Raw genomic sequence first — 19233 nt, forward strand, 5'->3', positions numbered from 1 at the left:
CGCAGTGAAGACTTTCTAACTAAGTAGTATCAACAAGTTTAGTAAGCCATTTGATGGCCGGCGTGACCTAGTAGGTCATTAAGCTAAAAATAAGTACTTTAAACCGTGACCTGTAAGATAGCGACCAATTACATTAATCGTTGAATAGTTGAGCACTAATTTTTCTTCAAAAACACAAAGAAAGTTTCTGAAAAGTCTTGTCAAAAACATATAAAAACGAAGCATTATTAATAAGCTTGTTTTATGGTGGCGTGACCTTTCGTTCCTTACCAAACACCAACAATATATTCAATTTCGACCAGATATTATCTGACGCAGAAGGCAAAGAATACTTCTCAGCAAGGTGAAAACGAACAAAACAGGATCAAGCAAATCAGCGTTTGCTACCACCTTCGTCTGTAGAAAGGTTTCCAATGTTTTAAGAGCCCTTTTAAAGCACAGACATAAAAAGATGCAGCCAAGAAGAGTGACACTGTTAAAACTATTCCACGTAAAATACAATTTCCTGTCTTTTTTACGTACCTTGACCACCTAGACCCACCTTCCACGGTGCCACGCTGGTTCCGGGCCCGGCAGCCCTGGAGTGTCGCCCGTTCGCTTGCCGATACAACCATCTGGTTTTACTTGGCCTACCAGCCGTGCACCAGAGGGCACGGGCCAAACACAACACCCCACGCCCCACGGGGGAAAGGAAGTCTTCTGGCCGGTACGGCCGCCAGAGCGGTGCAAAAAGTTATTAAATTGTGAAGTACGAAATTAATGACTTTTTTATTTTATCTCTCTGTCTCTACATTCGAACTGCGATGCAGCGAGCGCGTTTGCATCCTGCCCCAAAACAGCTGAGCCCTGACGCTCCCGCGAAGGGCGAAGGTACAAAGCAGTAACGCCAGAAATGCTGAATGAAATGGACAACGCCGAATGGAACGAATTGTTGTGCGAGCAGGTCTTTCTGTCTTTTGCTTGAAAAGACAATTCGTTTAATGGAGAAACGAAACGGACACTGGAAACTCATTAAAATATAGATTAGAGAAATACCACTGCCTAAATTGGTGCGAGTTTCGCGTTTTTTAATGCTTCTCTTCTGCGGTTTATGAACTTCACGTTTGAGTACCGAATGGTATCCAAACGTTTTCAATTTTTTGATATTAGAATGTCGAAAAAATCTGATCGTTTCGGTGAGCCAAGGAACCAGTCTTGGCTGGCCAAAAAACACAGATCAATGAGTTTAGGATGCATGAGGATGTTCTCCAGCGTAAGGATCATTTTTACGGATGTATGATTTATGTGCTCCGACCAGTTTGTGTGTTTGCATCTCGACTCTTTCCACCTACCAGCAGCATCCTCCACCCCCAGTGTCTGTTTACATGTGCTGGACGGAAATACAAAACAATCAAATTTAAATTTACGAGCTCATTTGAGCACGAAAAATCATTATTTGACCCACAAACCAAAAATTCCGCAGTAAAATGCAAGTTATTCGTCGCGCAGCAAGTTTTATTGCTACTTGCAGCGTGTTGTGTTTCGTTGGAATGTTTGTTGCCCATAAAAATCTCGGCACCAGGTTCGTCCGCGACATTTAGTGAAGATAGTCAGGCCCAGCGAAGAAAGCACATGCGCAAGCACCTAGCAAAACTAGAAGTTCCACTTAAACCGGGCTGCAATTGTGTGCCGGTGCCAATGCTTTTGTCTTTAGTCCGGGTTACCGGATTTTCGCATTTTATCTTTAATTTTTGCCCTCGTGCTTTTTTACCCGATTTTAACTGCTGCCGTTGGTGCATTTTTAATCTCCATAAATTATACCTCGCACACGTCATTGCGGGACGGGTTGGTCTTCTCTGCCGGGGCAGCGCGCATTTGTAAAACTCCTGCTGCTTTTGAGCTCGGCGGGTTTTACAATGCGCAGCCAATCATAATTCCCTGTCCCGAGCTGTGGCAGTTTTGCAAAAAAGACGTTGAAACAAAAGGGAAAACGCGCAAACAAAACCACTCCGCATCCTTGCAGATTCCTCCAACCTGGCGCTGCGTTGGAATGCAGCAAAAACATGAAACCGTGAATGAAACGACGGGGTGCAATTATGATTTCCGCACACACTGGCACACACCTGAACGCGAGGAACCTTCAGGAGGTCTTGGACAGTCGAGTGCAGCCCCTTCAAGACTTTTAGCCTCGGCTCAGTTTGACTCCCGACGCTCGGGATCTGGCGATCCTCGGTTAGCACGATCAGTGCAGTGTGGTTTTACCTCAACACCGACCAGCGTTTTCCGAAAGGGTGGTAGTGTAACCTCGGTAGCATGCTACCCCACTAATATGTTAGTTGAAAATTACACCCTGCCCAGCTGGTTTCGGGTGCACTGTGCACCGGGGTTAAGCAATCGTTCAAATTCCGGTGGCCACGGTAGCAAGCCGAATCGAGACGGGCGAATTACGGTCCTGGTTGCGTACGGCACGTACCAAACGCAACAACTCGGAAGCTGCCCCAGCGGGGGAACTAACGGCGCGCAGGAAAACAATTTATATCGCAAGCAAAAGCGGGCTCATGGTTTGCAATTTAACGGAAGCAGCTGTGTGTACGGTTTAAGGATGGTCTTGCCACCCTCCCTAATTCGATCGAACGATCAGTTGGGTTGATTCGGGTGTGTAGCAACGGGGACGGCTCGTTAATTGAGCTGTACGATCGATTTACCGATCTCATCAACATTCCTTCTTGCGAGAGCTTACGCGGGCGCGGGCAAGGGTGCATAATTACGATAATCGTGTCGATCGTTGCATTCGGGAGCATTAGTCATACTTAAGAGGGTCTTGAAATGAAGGCGAAGGCTAATAAAACATTCAATGTGCGTAAAGTAAGTGTGTGATTTGTTGACATTTAATTCCATTTAATTTAATTCAATTAAACCAGTCAATAAGAATTAGTCCTGTGTAATGGGAGATTTGGGAAAACTTATACAATTTCTTGGAGCATCGTGTTTAACGCGTTGCTGCCTTTGTTCTTGGGAATTGATAGTTAATTTTCAAGATTAAAATTTAAATAATTTCAATCGGATAAAAGCTTTGAACAGTTCACCCGGGTCGTTCTAAAAGAATAAAGTTAAGTCCTTTTGGCTTTGTTACAAATGTAAAAAACAGAGCCGGGCTTTCCAAAGCCTGAGACTGCGTCTAACAAGGAGGATCGAGCAGCCTCGTACTCCACACAAGACCATAGAAGATGATCTGTACCAAGGCTGTACCAAGGCTGTACCAAGGCTTCAAGGACACTCGATCGACAGTGATCAAATACAGAATCCTCCCGAGCTAATCGGTGTCCCACAAATTCGGTCCCCGATCCATGCAGATAGATTTTTGGCACGCTCGTGTGGTAGGATAAACTTATAAAAGCTTGCCTTTTTTCTGGCAGCAATATCGAAAAGGCCATGTAACCAAACCAGAGATGTACGGTAAGATTTCTCGAACAACGAGCTTAAACCTTCAATATTTCTTTTGGGAAGTAGTCTTAACTCTGAACAGCCTTCAAAAATTTCGATGCTTCGACAACGTTTAAACTACCGGAGGATATAAAATATTCGTCTGAAAAATAAGCACTTAAAACCGTTCCGTATGAACCGTGACACTCAACGCAACTCTGACTTTGCGAAAAATGCTGAGATTTTTTCATGGAAATATGTCAAAAATCCACAGCATTTTAACATAAAATTAGAGCTGAGCTGCGAGTTGTGCTTCGTGTAATCCACGTTTTATAATTAATAATGCGTAAAAGAGTGCCCCGCACTTCGCTTAATATGTATAGTGAATGGTTGAATGGTTGACGTACTTGAAAATGACGATCTGTCAGTAAAAATGACTACACTTTTTCAAAAAAATACTAGGTATTATTGTCATGTAAAGACTATTTTCCCATCGTGGTATCTACTGTAATCCGAGAACTGTAGGACTCTGCCTACCTAGCGCGATTAACATTTTATCTGTAAAATTTCTGAATAAGCAATTAAACAACTAAAGAATAATGTTCATATTTTGGAATATTCAACTAAAGCTCTAAAATAAAACAGTAAAAAATAAAACTCTTTTTCGAAGAAATTGGCAATGAAATGTGTTTGAGGATAAGATGAAAGATTGTATTTTTTGTGTTTAATCAAGCTCCATAATATTTAACAAGAGGCGATCCAAAGACTTTCGCACGAATGGACTGATTATGACGATGAGAGCATCTTGCCAGGACCATAATCATCCGAAATAAGGACAGACTTTTTGACAACGTGCATATTATGACTTTAAAGATTGGGACGACAACAAAAACCTTTTCTCAAAGCTCTTTCGGGCGATATGAACAAATTTCATTCCTCATACTTCAGTTATTTGCTCCAAATGTATTCTACAAACAGTAATTTTCCTTCTATTTTCTATTTCCTAAAACTCATTTACCTGTAAATATTTTATATTTTTCACGTTAACCATCCATAAGTGTAAGCTCAGAACTTGTTACATGCTAACTAAGTGTTTTGTTTGTTCTAGGTAAGCCGGCAATGAAAGCATAATTCACGAACCTGACCAATAAAACCCTCCTTGCGACGGGATACATAAAAAAAAACATCGAGCCCCAGCGCATGATTGGGCGCTCGTGCCCAATGAAAAGAAACACCCAAAAAGAAGGTTATCCCACCATACCAAATCTTAACATGCGTACCTCGTGAGCGTGATTTCGCCCGATAGAAATAAAACATAAAATAATCGGTAAACAATCGGTGCGTGCGCCAGGCAGAGGGGAACGGCAGAAAGGCGTGGATGGGAGGAAAAATCGTGAGCTGAAGAGGCAGAGCATAAGGAACACATAATTCAAACGAACCCGCGTAAAGCAAAACCTGTGCAAAAAGCTGTGCGGGTAATCACTGTAATCGATGCGTGGATTAATGTGTCCAAAAAGGAGGTGCACAGAAACACGTGCTTTTGCAAGATTTCACACAAGCACCGATTACTTTAACGAACGTTAAGCGGACGGTAATGGAAGTGTGTAATGAGAGAAGAACGCCCTTAACTCATGCCACAATCGGTTGAAGGAAGCAGGAAAACTCTCTGCCCGGTTACCAAACGCCACAAACAAACCACCCCAAAATAAAAGAAAACAAACAATCCCGTAAGCTAGCTCCTAGTTCACGCCACAACGTACAGCATTGGCAGCATAACTGCCGCCCTCAGCATAAACCGTAGCGGCCGTCACAGCCGCCGTCGGTTTGGCCGCCCCACAGGAGCATGACATTTCGCTGCGTTCCTCCGTACGACGCTAGCGCACAATGGGTAAGTGTTGAGCTTGCGAACGACAGCGACGACGGTGAGGACTGGGACGACAAAATAGGTCGTCTCGTTTTCGCCTACAAGGGGCTAGTTTAATCTTTTTAGCTTTATCCCCTTTGGTTTTATCCCCGATGCTTGCGCTACTGGAAGATAGATGTCTCTGCGGGCAGCATCGGGATGTAATCTCGCTCGGAGGCTGTATTTGCTTTGGGAAATGGTTACATTTTATTTATTTCTATTCTAAATCTCTATCCTTACCATAAGCTTGAATATTATACGATAAATCAAGATGTTATTTTTATAACAATCAAAGCGTACTTTAAATGTTCGCTCTTTGAAGCATCTGCAGTATGATTTACATTTGTTTGAGTTGATTTTTAAACCAAATTTTAATTCTTGTTAACTGAATGTTCAGACGTTGATTTTCCTATGAGCGGACCAGGGAAGAACTCGGAAGAGATCCCAGATCAAATAGTATTGGTATTGTAAATTGAGGTACATCTATCGGCGGCTGCATAGGACCCCGAAAACTGTTTAAGGACAGTCGTTTCAGGAGCCACGAATAAAGAGTTTCGTAACAAAGAACTTGTATTGGGACCCTTGAGTTTGATGAGAAGAAGGAAAATATGAGATTCAAGATGCAGTTCGTAGCTGCTCCGCCCATATTAAAACGCCGTTAAGAGGCGACATCTTCTCGGCTTAACGACCGAAAGGTCACGTCAGCCATCGAATGGCTTACTAGACTTGCCGCAATATACCACGTAGTTGGATAGTCAGTCCTCACTACGGGGGAACAGTCCGGATGGGATTAGAACCCCGGTCCTACCGTGTTAAGACCGGCGCCGCTGTCGCCTTAACCACCTGCCGCCCGATCCTCTGACTGTTTCCTCTCACTCTAAGATCCTCTCAGGATCTTTATATAAAAAAGGAACGTCTGCTATCTTCTTCCAGATGCTCAAGCAAGGTTAAGTCATTCATTCTGAGTACTTTTTAATGCAAAACTATACAAAGGTTAATATGCCTTCACCCTCAACCAGCATTTGTGGAATGATCGCATTTTAACATCACTGTCCCTCACGATCGTCGCTATGTTGAGATTTTGTTATTTTTTATGATCTGGTAATTCAGGTTTCATTTAAACCGGACTCGTTAGTTGTTCACATCTGTGTATCTTGTATGTTTGATTTAAATTGCTTGATATGGAATTTGGCGCTGCAGTTCTAATGGTAACACCTTATGTAGTGAAAAAAGCAGTCATTACAGCTTGGAAAGTCTTCCATAGGTGCTCAAAGTATCCACAAAATACAAAAAAGTAAACAGCTTTGAATACTATTTCATATTTCATATAAGAATCGATAGATACCCTGTTTGACTACGAAAAAAAAGTTAAGGCTCTAATTGAGATATTCACTAGTCACGTGTTTCTAAACATGAAGCCATCGATATAAAATTTAGAAAAACAGCCTGTGCTCTATCACCAAAACTGTCACCCCCAAAGATTGCCATCGATGTAGCCCACTTTCAAAGTTTGCGAATTAAAGGAACGGGAAAAGAAACTCCAGGTTCCCACCGTGACAGAGAATTCTCTTCCGGTTACCGTGTATTTTTTTATTCCTGCACTAAAGCCACGGGAGGAAGCAATTCAGCTCTAAAAATAAAGAAAAGATGCTACCCGTCGATCGGTCAGAACTTCGGCCGAGACAAGTGTGTACGCGCCTGTGTATGTTTTGGGGACGATTCGTGTCATTGCCGATTGTTGGTGAAATTTTTACGAGAATGACCACCTCGTTAAGATTTGCTGGAGGTGGGAGGGGGAAGGAAAAGGGAGAAGGATGTGTGGAACCCAGACGTGAATTGAAACATTCGTTTTAAAACGCACCAGGGTTCCGGTGTGTATATTCCGGGCTGCTCAACTCGGCGAACGTACCAAAGATCTTCATCAGAACGTCACATGAAAAGAAAGTTCCCCCGGAGAATGGGGCACCTACACGTTACCGAGCGACCTGCTGCTGTTAGCGCATTACTACGCCGGGATAACATGAATTTTCGCATCACCACCCTTAATTCCGCGACCGAACGGCCCAATAAAAGCTAATTTACTGGCACATTCGAAATTATTTACAGTCTTCCACTGCCAGAGTGTCGGTGGCAGTTTCCCTCCAATGTTTCTTTGTCTCTCACTCTCTCGGCCTATCTCCCAAAATGCGCCGAATTCATGTCCAGCAGGTTTTGGATGTCGCGCGAAAACTGTCCAAACTGAGCCACAGATCTTGCGAACCTTGCGAACCCAACGGATTGTTTTGACATTTCTGATTGTTTCGATCGCTCGGTTTTGGAGCGAAGGAAATAAAGTGAGATAAATGGTCAACGGTGACTTCTTCCACGCACCACCTCAGTAAACCAGTACGCCAGCTCAATTATCAATCCCATTCACCGAAATCTCCCTTTTTTTCGAAATAAAAAACAACCTGAACTAACTGTTGTTAGCCAATAATAGGCTATACAGGCTTGTATATTGCCAACAAAACAAAAAAAATCGCCCAAAAACTCCGCGTCGGAAGGAGACACACTGCCAAGATTATATCGCACACACTTGATCTCGCGGAGTAATCAAAAGTCCGCCCCGAAAATACTCCGAACATCGGAACACTCCACCAACAAGAAAAACTCACCCAAATCAAACACCCATCGAGCGCCCGAGCCCGACGTTGGGCTTCCCTGCTGGGTTTGATGGACTCGCTGGTTTCGGTTTATGTGTCGTTGGTTCTGTTTCAGATTGATTGCCATTTCAAAGCTGTGGGTTCCAGATCTTTTGGCAGTCAATAAATCACGCTTCGATCCGGTCGCTGGCGCACGCATGGCCCGGTGCACGGAAGTAGGTGGATGCGGTTCTTTCATTTGACAGCTGGGACCAAAACAACAAGGCTGGCTTTCGTACATTTTCGCGTCGCGCGACGCTTGTAATTACCTACATGTTTACTATTTTTCTGTCTCTCCCTCTGTGTGCTTGTTCACCGAACGATCCTAGTTCGTAGTGACATTTAGCGAGTGTAAGGTGTTACCACCTGTATCTGAGGGATTGTTTCGCAGCTCGTTTGTATTTTGTGCTCGTTGGGGGAAGAAAACTGTTTCACAGTGACAGTGTTTTTGTGTATACCCAAGCACACGTGAGAAGAGTCAAACCACTGGCCTGACTTGTTAAAAGAGTGCACGATTGAGTTTGGGGTTAGGTGTGCTTCGGATTAACGCAAGTACCAAAACGCCCATTGTATGTAGAATATGACATAAACAGGTACTTATGCGGCATCTAGGTTGATTCTGTCTGGATGGGAAGGTGTGAAAACGATGTTCAGAAAACCGCTTTTTTGGCCAGTGTGAGGTTAAACAGTTACTTGCAGTTTAGCTTTTGCTGTAGGTCATGACTATCAAGAAATAATGTAAGTCTTTTTCGACTTGTTTTCGCCACACAACCGGATGCGATTTGATCACCAACTCTTGATGTATTTATATAGATCTTAAGATTATTCAAAGCATTTATACTTTCAAACGCAAAATTATTTTTTCTTTAAAAATTTATTAAAAAAAGTCTTAAAAAAAAGGAAATCTTAAAAATATTTCCTTTTGCTAATGCTCGTCTTAATTGAGGTATGTTTTAGGCCATTGAAAATTGTGAATAATGTGCAATTTCGAGAAGCACAACAACCTCGCAATTTTTATCTTACTGTCTTCATATATTTCATATCGTGCATTGTTTTAAATATGTGGACATTGGTTTTACAATTTATAAGACAGTGTAATGTCTTTTTCTTCTGTTTATTGCTTTCTCTCTTTCTCCTTCCATCACTCTTCTTGGCTTAACGACCTCTAAGGTCATGCCGGCCATCGATTAGCTTACTCGACTTGCAGAGTTCTTGATAGAAAATCGTTTTACAGATATCAATTTACAAACAATAATATTAATAGCACACAAACATAATGTATCATACACAAACCGAAAGAAAACCATCCGAAATCCGCGAGTTTGTTCATGGTGCCGTGACCAGGATCATGAACAAACTCGCGGATTTCGGATGGTTTTCTTCCGTTTTGTAGACGATCGAAATTGTTACCTTTTGGTGTAGCGTTTTGTAGCAGAGAGAGAGTTTAATCAATGTTTTTTACATGTATTTATAGCCTTTTCGCTGGAGTGCCCCTGGCACTCACATTTGACATGTGGGGACAACTTAACGAAACAATCGTTCTCCTGACCCTGTCAAACTAGTGTTGTGCAAACACCTTTGTAATTTGAACTACGAAATAAATCAGAGTGCTTTCGATTCCGTTGGAAAGGTTCAGCAATTAGAAATGTAGGAAAGTTTTATTAACATTTCAAAATATGTTGCACAAATAGTTACATGCTTACCAACCAGCAGAAGAGTGCTTCAAATGTGTCAATTCGATTTGACATGAACTCAAATGCATTATAAATGATAATACGCACTATAGTTAGAAAATATTTTACCTTAAAACTTTAAATCCAAATCTTTGAACTCATAGGAACAAACAGTAAAAAGTTTCTAAAAACATTAAAGAGAATCTAAGATCATTAAACAATCGCCACGCTATTCAACTTCTCAGTGCACATGATCAGCAAATTTATTATTCACTTTGCAAATTAATAGCAAATCAAATTTACTAACAGAAACGCTCAAGATTCGTTCCATCCGCGCAAACACCGTTTGCAAATCGATCGGGTCAGGTGGCGATGGAAGCATCAAACATGCCTTGAAATAGCAAAAGGTATGAAAAATGAATGACCACAAAATAAACGAATTGTTAACGGTATAAACGGTCCATTCCGTGCGACTCGTAGGGGCAGAGCAATGATCCATGGAAGCATAAGTGTACCCCACTCAAACACACAAACACACATTGATTGGGCCACACTTGCTCCGCACATACACCCTTTCTGTTCTGTTCGCCTGGGAGCTGGTGTAGTGTCGCGCACAAAGCTCCCATCCCGCAAGCAACTAATAATTTAACATGACTTGTGCTAGGAGAGCGATTGAAAAACTGCCGCTCGAGCAAAAAAAAGGGGTGGGAGGGGGTAGTTTTCCAACCAATTAAGCATTTATGAGGGTGGCAAGCTTTTGGTGATTCTATTTGTGTGGAAAATCGAAAAAGAGGAAGTAAACGCTCTCAGCTGACGATAGCTGAAAATTAAACACCCATTCTTAATGAATTACGAAGTTTGTCAAACAATCAGCACCGTGGAAGTTCATGAACCATGAACCGCACACGCACGAGAGCTGTAGACGTATGCTTAATAAGTGTATCTATGTCTCGTTGCGCTGCTGTAATGGGCTTTTAATTCGAGTGTTGACTCCTTTTAAGGGCTCATAAATTATTGCTAGCAAAGCAAGTTTGTAGCAGAACAAACAGGGCGGGAGAGAGAGAACGACGACGACGAAAAAAATAACACATGAAGTGCCAAAGATAGTGCGAAGGCCTCAAGGTCTAGCGTTTTATCGAAGGGAACACGGCTACGGTATCGATGGTGAAGTTAGCTTTTTCGCACACCTCCACCACAGTTGTACGTCAACGACTCCGTTTTTTTTGCGTTCCAACTACAACACCATACCTTCCAAGATCCAGTTTTAATGTAATTTAGTACTTTTTTTTTTGTCATACCGCCCATTTGCTAGTCCAACCGGCGGGTGTCGTTGGCTTGGGGACAGTTGGCAACCGTTGAGGAGAGTTCATTAAGCATAAAAGCAAATCTTGGCAGATGGCACCGTAACGCAGACGTACCACGATCGGAATGGTCATCGTTTTCTAGAAGTTCGCAGAAGAAGAATATGGAAGGAAGGCGTAATGGGGTTGTGGATGAGGATTGGTGTCCACTTCTAATAAACTTCAAAAGCAATCTGGTCAACAGTTGAAAGCGAGGAGGGTGTAGAGTTCTGGAGCTTTCTGGAGGTGGGAATTGGTGAGAGTTTCGATCTAGAAGCAATCATGCTTGGTCTCATCGTGTGGCTGCAATTACACACGTTTTCACAAATTAAATTCATTCGAAAAGATTCACAGAGACGCGATAGGAGGACAGCATAGCACGGTGTAGAGCACATAAAAGGAGGTCCTGCTGTTGATTACAGTTAGAATAGGAATTACGACTAGATTCCGTTTTTTTTTTCAATTTATCTCAACACCGTTCTTTTTTCCCCAAAAGACTTCAAAGCGTTTATTGAGATTTTGCTTGAGATTTTTACCGTCTCCTTAAGAAATAATTAACTAATAAAGTTTCTTACCCGTGCAAGGGTTATGATGTTCCTAGCTCTATTCCCGGGCGTTGTCCATCTCCCATGCACAAGCAAGCTTACAAATGCTAGACAAATAATGATCTCAAAAGTAAACGATCGTGCGCGCTAACGATCCACATACTTCCCAGGGTGCGAAACGATACAACCAAACAACATAAACACAGCGCATACACGGCTACTTAAACACGGCGCACTTTACGGTGAAATTTAGCCTCACGCACAAAGTGCAAACATACAAAAACCCTTTTTTTCGATGCTTGAAAGAACATAAAGCAAGAATGCAATTAAAACGAGCGAAATGATGAGCGAAATGAATAGCGCAACAAAAGCTACAAACCTCGATGAAAATCCATTCGCCAGGAAACGGTTCGAATCACTTCTTCTGACGCGCGTTTTGATTCTACCCAACACATTCGTTGCCGTCGTTTTTTTCTCTCTCTCTCTCTTTCCGGTTTCACAACACACCCGAAACAACGATGACCATATTTCGTTGTGTCATATTTATGTTTCATCGAGGTGCGTTTATTTTCCAAGCTTTTTCATCTCTTTATTTCTATCTTTTTTTTTTATTCGTCCCTTTTTGAGAAGCTTTTTGCTTCTTCTGTTTGGCACTGGTTCTGTTACCGTTTTTTTTTTTTTAGCTCTTTTTACTTGCTGCTTAAACTTCGATTCAAACTGAGTGAACGAGCCGGGTGTTTGGAAGAGGAGGGTGCCATTTACCTGTTGTTATTAATTTGAATGTTCGAACGACTGGGATTGGGACGAGTGCGATCGCGAATAAAAAAAACAAGCAGCGAGCGGAAAGACCACCGAGTTGATGATTACAAAATGAATTTTCAGCGGCATCAGGCATGAGGGAAACCGAGGCAAAGGGCAGTACCTTTCGCTTCGATCGAGCTTCAACTCGTTCGATGAATGAAATCGGGTGGATAACAATAATTGGCACCAGGCGGAAAGCGAATGGTGGTGCGATGTGTGCTGGAATTATGCCGATTCCGATACCGACATTATCCTCACCTTTAAGGCTAAATATTGCGAACCACACACACACACACACACACTCACACACCATATCGTGAGCGAATTTTATGAATGAAAAATCACAACCTTCTTGGTTGCGAGGCTTGGTAAACAGATGACATCGCACAGGTCACATGCAATCGGGGTTCGTCGCTTGCATTTAAATCTTTTGTTTTAACAACGATTTTACCGGACACGCTCGAGCTAGTTTTTCGTACGGGGATGCGTTTTGTGATCGTGTTTTACTTCTTTCTCTCCTCCCTTGTGCATGAACTTGCACATAAAAAGGCCACATGGCTACCCAGTACGACCCTGCGTGATCCCGTAAGCCGCTGTGTTTGGTTGGCGTCACCTTAAATGGGTGCCCGGGTATCGAACGGTTTCTATTTACGCCGGTCACCCATTCTGTTTAGTGCTGTTATTGCCGCTGGCATTACGCTCTTCTACACCGTACGGGGCACACTTTGTTTCTGCATTAGACGGTACTGCTGGCGTTCTGCGACACTAAAGTGCAGAAATGAAACAAACCGGATCGGCTAAAATGACCAACTAACTCGCGTGTGCGCGTGCTCGTGCGCTTTAGATTTTTTTCGGTTTTTTTTTTCATGCACTGCTGAAGCTCGCATTCAAGACATTCTTTTGTTGCACATCTTGTACGGGCTGCGATCGATCGGGCTTGGGTCCTGGGTGGTAGCCAACCTATAAGGTCGGCCTTTATTTATTTTACTGACTTTTTGCACCTTCTTTCTACGCGCTTTATGTGGAGCATGCATGCGACAATAAAACGGTGAACTCTTTTGCTCATATCGGAAATAAGTACCGGAGTCTTTCTTCGTGCTGGATAGTAAAGAGCACCTTCACCATAATGTTCCGTTTGTCTCCTGCAAATGGGTGCTCTAATCTAATCCCGCGTGAGCGAACTGGTGCACTATGAGCTGTTAATTAAATTGAAATGTCATCTTCGCAGGGCGCGTGTGTCCACACTTATTTTGACCGTGTAAGGGGAAAAATATTTCACTTTACCAGGTTATCGTACTTTTTGTCCTAACGTCATGAGTTGCTTTCAATCTATACAAAAAAACACACACACACACACACACACACTTCATATTCTTCAACCCTCACTCACGTAATAGGGCTACGATCTTTGCTCACTCCAAACCAAGCACCAAAGCCAAGCAACGATCGTTCGCTTATCGTAGCAGCGATTTCGCACAACGTTAAAGCCCCATTTTTAACCGTCCGCAAACGGAGACCTACCGTCTTTTGGGCACTTAAATTTGACACTTTCCTCCATGCACGGTTTGGTGATGCGCGTGCCTTCCCTAAAACCTAACGGGGACTCGCTTTATAGCGATGCCGGATAGTACGCGGTACGATAATTAAGTTAAAGGAACCGCGATACAAATAAACTGCTTATCGCACTCGCTTTTTTCGCCTCGTTTGCCCTAGAGACTGGTTTGTTGTGTTTGCGAGAGAGAGCGAGAAAAAAAGCTCAACCTCTTCGAACGAGTCCAAATATTCCTTTAATTGCAGGCCAGTCTTATTACTTCGTTTTTTCTTAATTAAATATAGTTTTATTTCGCCACCGTTTTCTACCGAGGGAAACCAGGGGTGTTTGTATTTGCGTACGAGCATTCACAACTCGGTGCATTTGATAGCGTTAACGTGCACTGGCAGACTTTACACATCTTGGGAGATGATCATTGGTAGCTGGTTCGGTGCGCATGTGCAGCAGCGATGTTTTAAGGGAAATAGTACCGCCAACGACACCATATGAAGACTGCATACATTAGCATTAATCGTTTCGAGACTAAAACATTGCGCTTTCTTGCTTAATTTGGGTAGGTCCCGGTTGACCCACAGAATGGAAGAGAGAGTGCACACAGAGTGATCTGGAGTAAGTAGCACCTAAATGTAGCTCTTGACACTGTATTTGGGATTTTGCGGCAAGTGCATTCGCTGTTGGGAGGATAAACACGTGTTATTGAATGGAAAACTTGCAGTACAAATTATTAAAAAAATAAAAATGGTTTTGTAACCATTTATTTATGATTTATGATTTATGTTTTTGGTGTAAAGTATTTGATTTAAAAAAATGTTTAAGCCAACATGTTAGCGTAATAAATTGGCTAAAACACATCGTAAACGATGTGAGAAAACAAACCTTTTTTAACTCTTAAAGTCTAGAAAATGATCGGGAAATAACAAATACACCTTATACACGTTGAAAGTGGCAGATAATTGAAATTTTACTGCACAAAGCTTAACATTTATTGGCGTTCCGGCTTAAAATTATCTGAACCACATATACCTTTTTTTTTTTTTTTATTCATAAGGGACGGCCAGGCCGTATTGCTACATATACCTTTTGAAATGAACAGTTTTTTGTTTAATTATTACGAGGTTATAACCTTCATCATTTATCATTTCAACCCCAAATATTTTACACTCGATAAAGATTAGTGTGGGTTGCCAAAAGTTACGATACTCAAACGTATCACAACACCACGCTAATGCCGCCTCAAAAAAAAACTCCACTTCAGCTTCGTTTGTAGCGTTTGTAGGTTGAGCTGGTGTTGAGCTCAACCTCACCTAAACACGCTCGCGCTTGTTATTTTAACACACATTTTTCTGTCACCGGTTCGGGATCGTATCCCTGTGCCCAACAGCACTGCGCACGCCCGAAGAAGAGTGGTACAGAAATCCGCCTCAAGTACGGCAACGTACCACTCGAAAGCATCACTCTCGAGCTAAAGGAAAAAAAGGTCTTCGCTAGCACGTCCTAGCGTCTTAGCAATTGTATCGCTTTTACGCCCCACGCGCTATCAAAAGTTGCTCGAATTGGACCTGTAATGTTTTTTGGAGGGTGGGGCGAGAGGTTTGTCTTCCTCCCAACCGTTGCGCGTTCCTTCTCACCTTGCACCGGGCACCCGGCGGCAGCCTGGATGTACACTTTCGTAATGTCGAACCTGGGCAAAAGCAATTACAACAAAAAAAAAAACCGTATCTCTCCTGACTAGCCACAATCGCACACCCCGCGCAAGCGATAAGTCTTCGATTGGAAGTGTATATGTGGGTCACACCAACGAGCACACACACACACACACTGGGTATGACCTCTCGCGCGCGCGCCCAGGAAGACTGATCGTACCGTCATACCGCGAGGCAGTAAAAAAAAAAAGCATCCACAAGCGACGCCCGCCAAAGCCGCATGGCTTTAACGCGTATGAAGATTCCCACGGTTGCCGCTCCCCCGGCCCTCCACCCCGCTTGGTCAGGTTGAACACAATTGAGTCAATTTGTCACAGGTGAACGATCGATCAAGTGTGTTTTATCGTACCGCAGCATAAGCCCGCTCGTGCGCCACATGCGCGACGAGTGAATCGAATCTCGCATGCTCGTCCGATCGTGTTAAGCCTTCCAAACACACAAAAACAACCCCACAACCGCACGAGAGAATCACCCTTGCGGATGGAGAGCAAAAGTGTCAGAGAGCGAGCAGATGCTGTGATGCTTATGCGAGAGCCAGATTCCTTCGGAGCGCTCAGCATAATGTAGCCCGCAGAAGCCTATTTGATGAAGCCAGCATAAGAGCACGCATGGAAGAGAATCTTACTCTTCCTGGGCTGGACGAGCGCAAGCGACGAACCCGACCCGACCCACGGCTGCCCTGAACGCTGGGGAAAAAAAACGCTCCGGGGCTTTGCGGTTGACCCGACGGCCACTAGTTTACATGCGGTCTTTCGATCGTACGCACACGCCACGCTCGGTGTTCGCGTTTCGCGTGTTTTTGCGCACCTCCTGTACCTTTGTTTTTTTTTTTCTTTCTTCACCTTCACCCTTCGCTATTTGTACCTGCACAGCAAGACATCGCTTTCCTTCCGTGTGCGTTAGAGTGTTTCGTGGTGCAGATTGTTTTTTTTTTTTTCGTTTCAAAATTAGATTTATCATTCTGACGATGTTTTGTTTCTGTTTTTTCGTGAGTGAATGTGTTTGTGTGTTTTGAATCGAATTCACACCGGTTGCTCCTTTCTCTGGGCGCTAATAAGTGTTATCTTAACGGCTTCCTCCTAGCCGATCCGGGAGACGATAGGGAGCTGCGATGATTTGAACGGGTTCGTCGCTTGATTTTCGATATCGCGTTGATATCTTTCGTTGTTGCTATCGCATGAAATCAAAGTGCCATTTCCGTGTCCGTTTGGGAGTGTGGTTTTTTGTTGTGGTTAGTTTATTATCGGTGCCTAGTTTTTGACCTACACCTACCTACACGCGCACACATACAAAGCTCGGCCATTTTTTTTAATTATAGAAAGAACGCGTTGCAGCTATCCCGTTGCAATGTGTGTCATGTTTTGTGGATCGAAGTGAATTAATTGTGCCTTATTTTATCAACGGAAGCCATGCGCCACTGGTTCGTTAAAATAGTTATAGCATGTACCGCATCCTACTGCATAAATTTGCCATTCAAACTATTTAAATAGTCATACCGCTCCCCGATGGAGTCGCATGGTGATCTGTTAAGCGCTTGGTAAAATTATAGTGAAAAGTCCTATTATCTGTGAACTTTGCATACGGAACAGCCACACGATGAAGAACAATAATGTACCGCAGCATTCCGAGATCACCGAGCTTGGTCAGCAACCGCACCAGCACCAGCAACATGACCCGGGTCAGATACAAATCACCGACCTGCGGCATCAGTCTTTGAACGAGATCCTGAAGAATAACATGGAGATCATGAAACCGTCCGGCCATCACCATCACGATCATGATCACCAGCACGCACTCCACACCCTTCACCACGTGTACGATGATCACCATCCCGGGATGGATTGCACCGATCTGGTCGGTACGGCCGGTGACAACAACAATAACCGAAGAAGTGACAGCAACAACAACCATGCTACGGCAACTACCATCACCTCCAGCCAGCACCAGCAGCAGCAGCAGATCTCCATCAGCCAACGGGGCATCTCTCACGGTGGCAGTCACGCAACGCCGGGCACTACGACCTCCACCGGGACGGCTGGTGCCACTGCTGCCAACTCCGTTGGCGACTGCGACGATGACCTGAGCAAAAGCCAATTGATTTTGATTGATGATGAGCGCAGTTCCCTGCACGACGATGACGACGTAAGTTCGATCCTGATCGTGGGCACGCACGCACACACACATACTTCCTTTCGTTTGTGGTAGGAGCGTTTGGCACTTTCGGATTTATACGCCGCTCGCGCACATGCGCAGCAGCCAATGGCGACCTTTCAACCTTTTCTTCTGTCCCTAGGCTGGAGGGTTTCCGTTTCGAGCGCATTTCGACGTCTTCATCTAGGGATGAGGTGTGATTTGCATTTGTGATGCAAAGCTATTCACGAGTGACACGATCGGCGAAAAGAAAAGCAATCGCTTGATCACGTGCAGGAGCAACTTAATCTAATGTGAATGGTTAATCTTGCCAGGGGTGGCAAAATTACTGCAGCAACATATCGAGTTGAGATTAATTGAGATTTTTAATGTTATTTCTAGAATTCTTACAAATTGCTTTATGTTTTCTGAAAGGAATATTTTCAACGATCGTCACAGACATGGAAGTTAGTTATATTCCAGTTCTTAATTTATCTGTTTCTTCGTTTGTGGTTCTCTGGTTTTATCTGAAATGTTGATTGTGAATTGACCACTGTCTGTCGATAATCGGTTATATGCATCAGTGTCAAGGGTATGTCAATTATTGAACGATCATGGTAATCTTAACCGACCGATTAAGACTTATTACTTAAAGAATTACTTTTTACCATTTCAATCTAATGTAGTCATTCATGGTTTAACCATTTTGAATTGTATTTCACTCACAGCCTATTTCACTTAAAAAAACAAATTGACAGGTTTAGAGCGATTTGGCCACAATTTGACGATTTTTATTATAAAAATCAAAATATTGCTAACCGGCCATATTGCTATCAACGTTTATTTAAAATCCTATAAAATATTTATGTCTCATACAATGAACTTAAAAATTAAATTTTTTTTAAATGCCGGTTAGTTTGAGATCGAATTTTTCAAAAAACATTTATTTAACGTTGACAATACGGCACTGGACCGTAATAATCAAATGTAAATAAATTTATTTAATGTTGTTTTTCTCCATAACAAATGCAATACATAAATCTTGATTCCATTCATTTTCCTTTTTCCTTTTTCAATTCCTTTGACATCTCTGACGCTTTGATCTACTAAATCATGTTCACTGTTCACGTTGTTTTTTTTTTGTTTTTCCTAAATATCATTTTTGCTATCCTGTTGCCTCTCACTTCGCCGAATCAGTTCACCATCGTCGCCCGATTCCCTTTCCCATTCGTCTCAACTCCTTTACAGCGTTTGCGATCGTATGTTTCCAAATTTTCTAATCACTTTTCATCCAAACGTAACTCCTTCCCTACCATGCGACATGCGATCGTCCTTTGTGCTTTAATGCTTATTTTCTGTCTTTCTTTCGTGTGTTTTTTTTTTCTGCGCATACATCTCTCGTTTTTGGCTTGCTCCCGTTTCTGCTTCCAACCGTCCGTCGACACCCCGTTTATCAGATTCTCGACATTTGTGTAGATCGATCGATTGTCGATGATTTTTAAT

The 19233-nt window shown here is 43.0% G+C and overlaps 3 protein-coding genes across 7 annotated transcripts in view; 2 read left to right on the forward strand and 1 right to left on the reverse strand.

Annotated features, from left to right (window-relative positions):
- LOC126567958 (MOXD1 homolog 2-like) overlaps nt 1–19233 on the reverse strand; it is a 507834-nt gene that overhangs the window by 481975 nt on the left and 6626 nt on the right. The gene's annotated exons all lie outside the window — the stretch shown is intronic.
- Nucleotides 1–19233, forward strand: part of LOC126568598 (probable salivary secreted peptide) — a 380437-nt gene that overhangs the window by 282206 nt on the left and 78998 nt on the right. The window lies entirely within an intron of this gene.
- Nucleotides 1–19233, forward strand: part of LOC126567991 (transcription factor AP-2-epsilon) — a 67145-nt gene that overhangs the window by 12042 nt on the left and 35870 nt on the right. The window contains exon 1 of one of the 5 annotated variants that reach the window (XM_050224381.1): nt 5161–5290. The exons of 2 other annotated variants lie outside the window; for them this stretch is intronic. In XM_050224381.1, coding sequence (XP_050080338.1) covers nt 5246–5290 — 45 coding nt within the window. In that variant the 5' untranslated portion in view covers nt 5161–5245. Of the gene's footprint in view, nt 1–5160; nt 5291–17196; nt 17743–19233 lie in introns of those variants that run through there. 2 more of the 5 variants (XM_050224383.1, XM_050224380.1) reach the window with 2 other exon arrangements.

Source organism: Anopheles maculipalpis, chromosome 2RL, assembly GCF_943734695.1.
Source record: "Anopheles maculipalpis chromosome 2RL, idAnoMacuDA_375_x, whole genome shotgun sequence".
Lineage (NCBI taxonomy): Eukaryota > Metazoa > Arthropoda > Insecta > Diptera > Culicidae > Anopheles > Anopheles maculipalpis.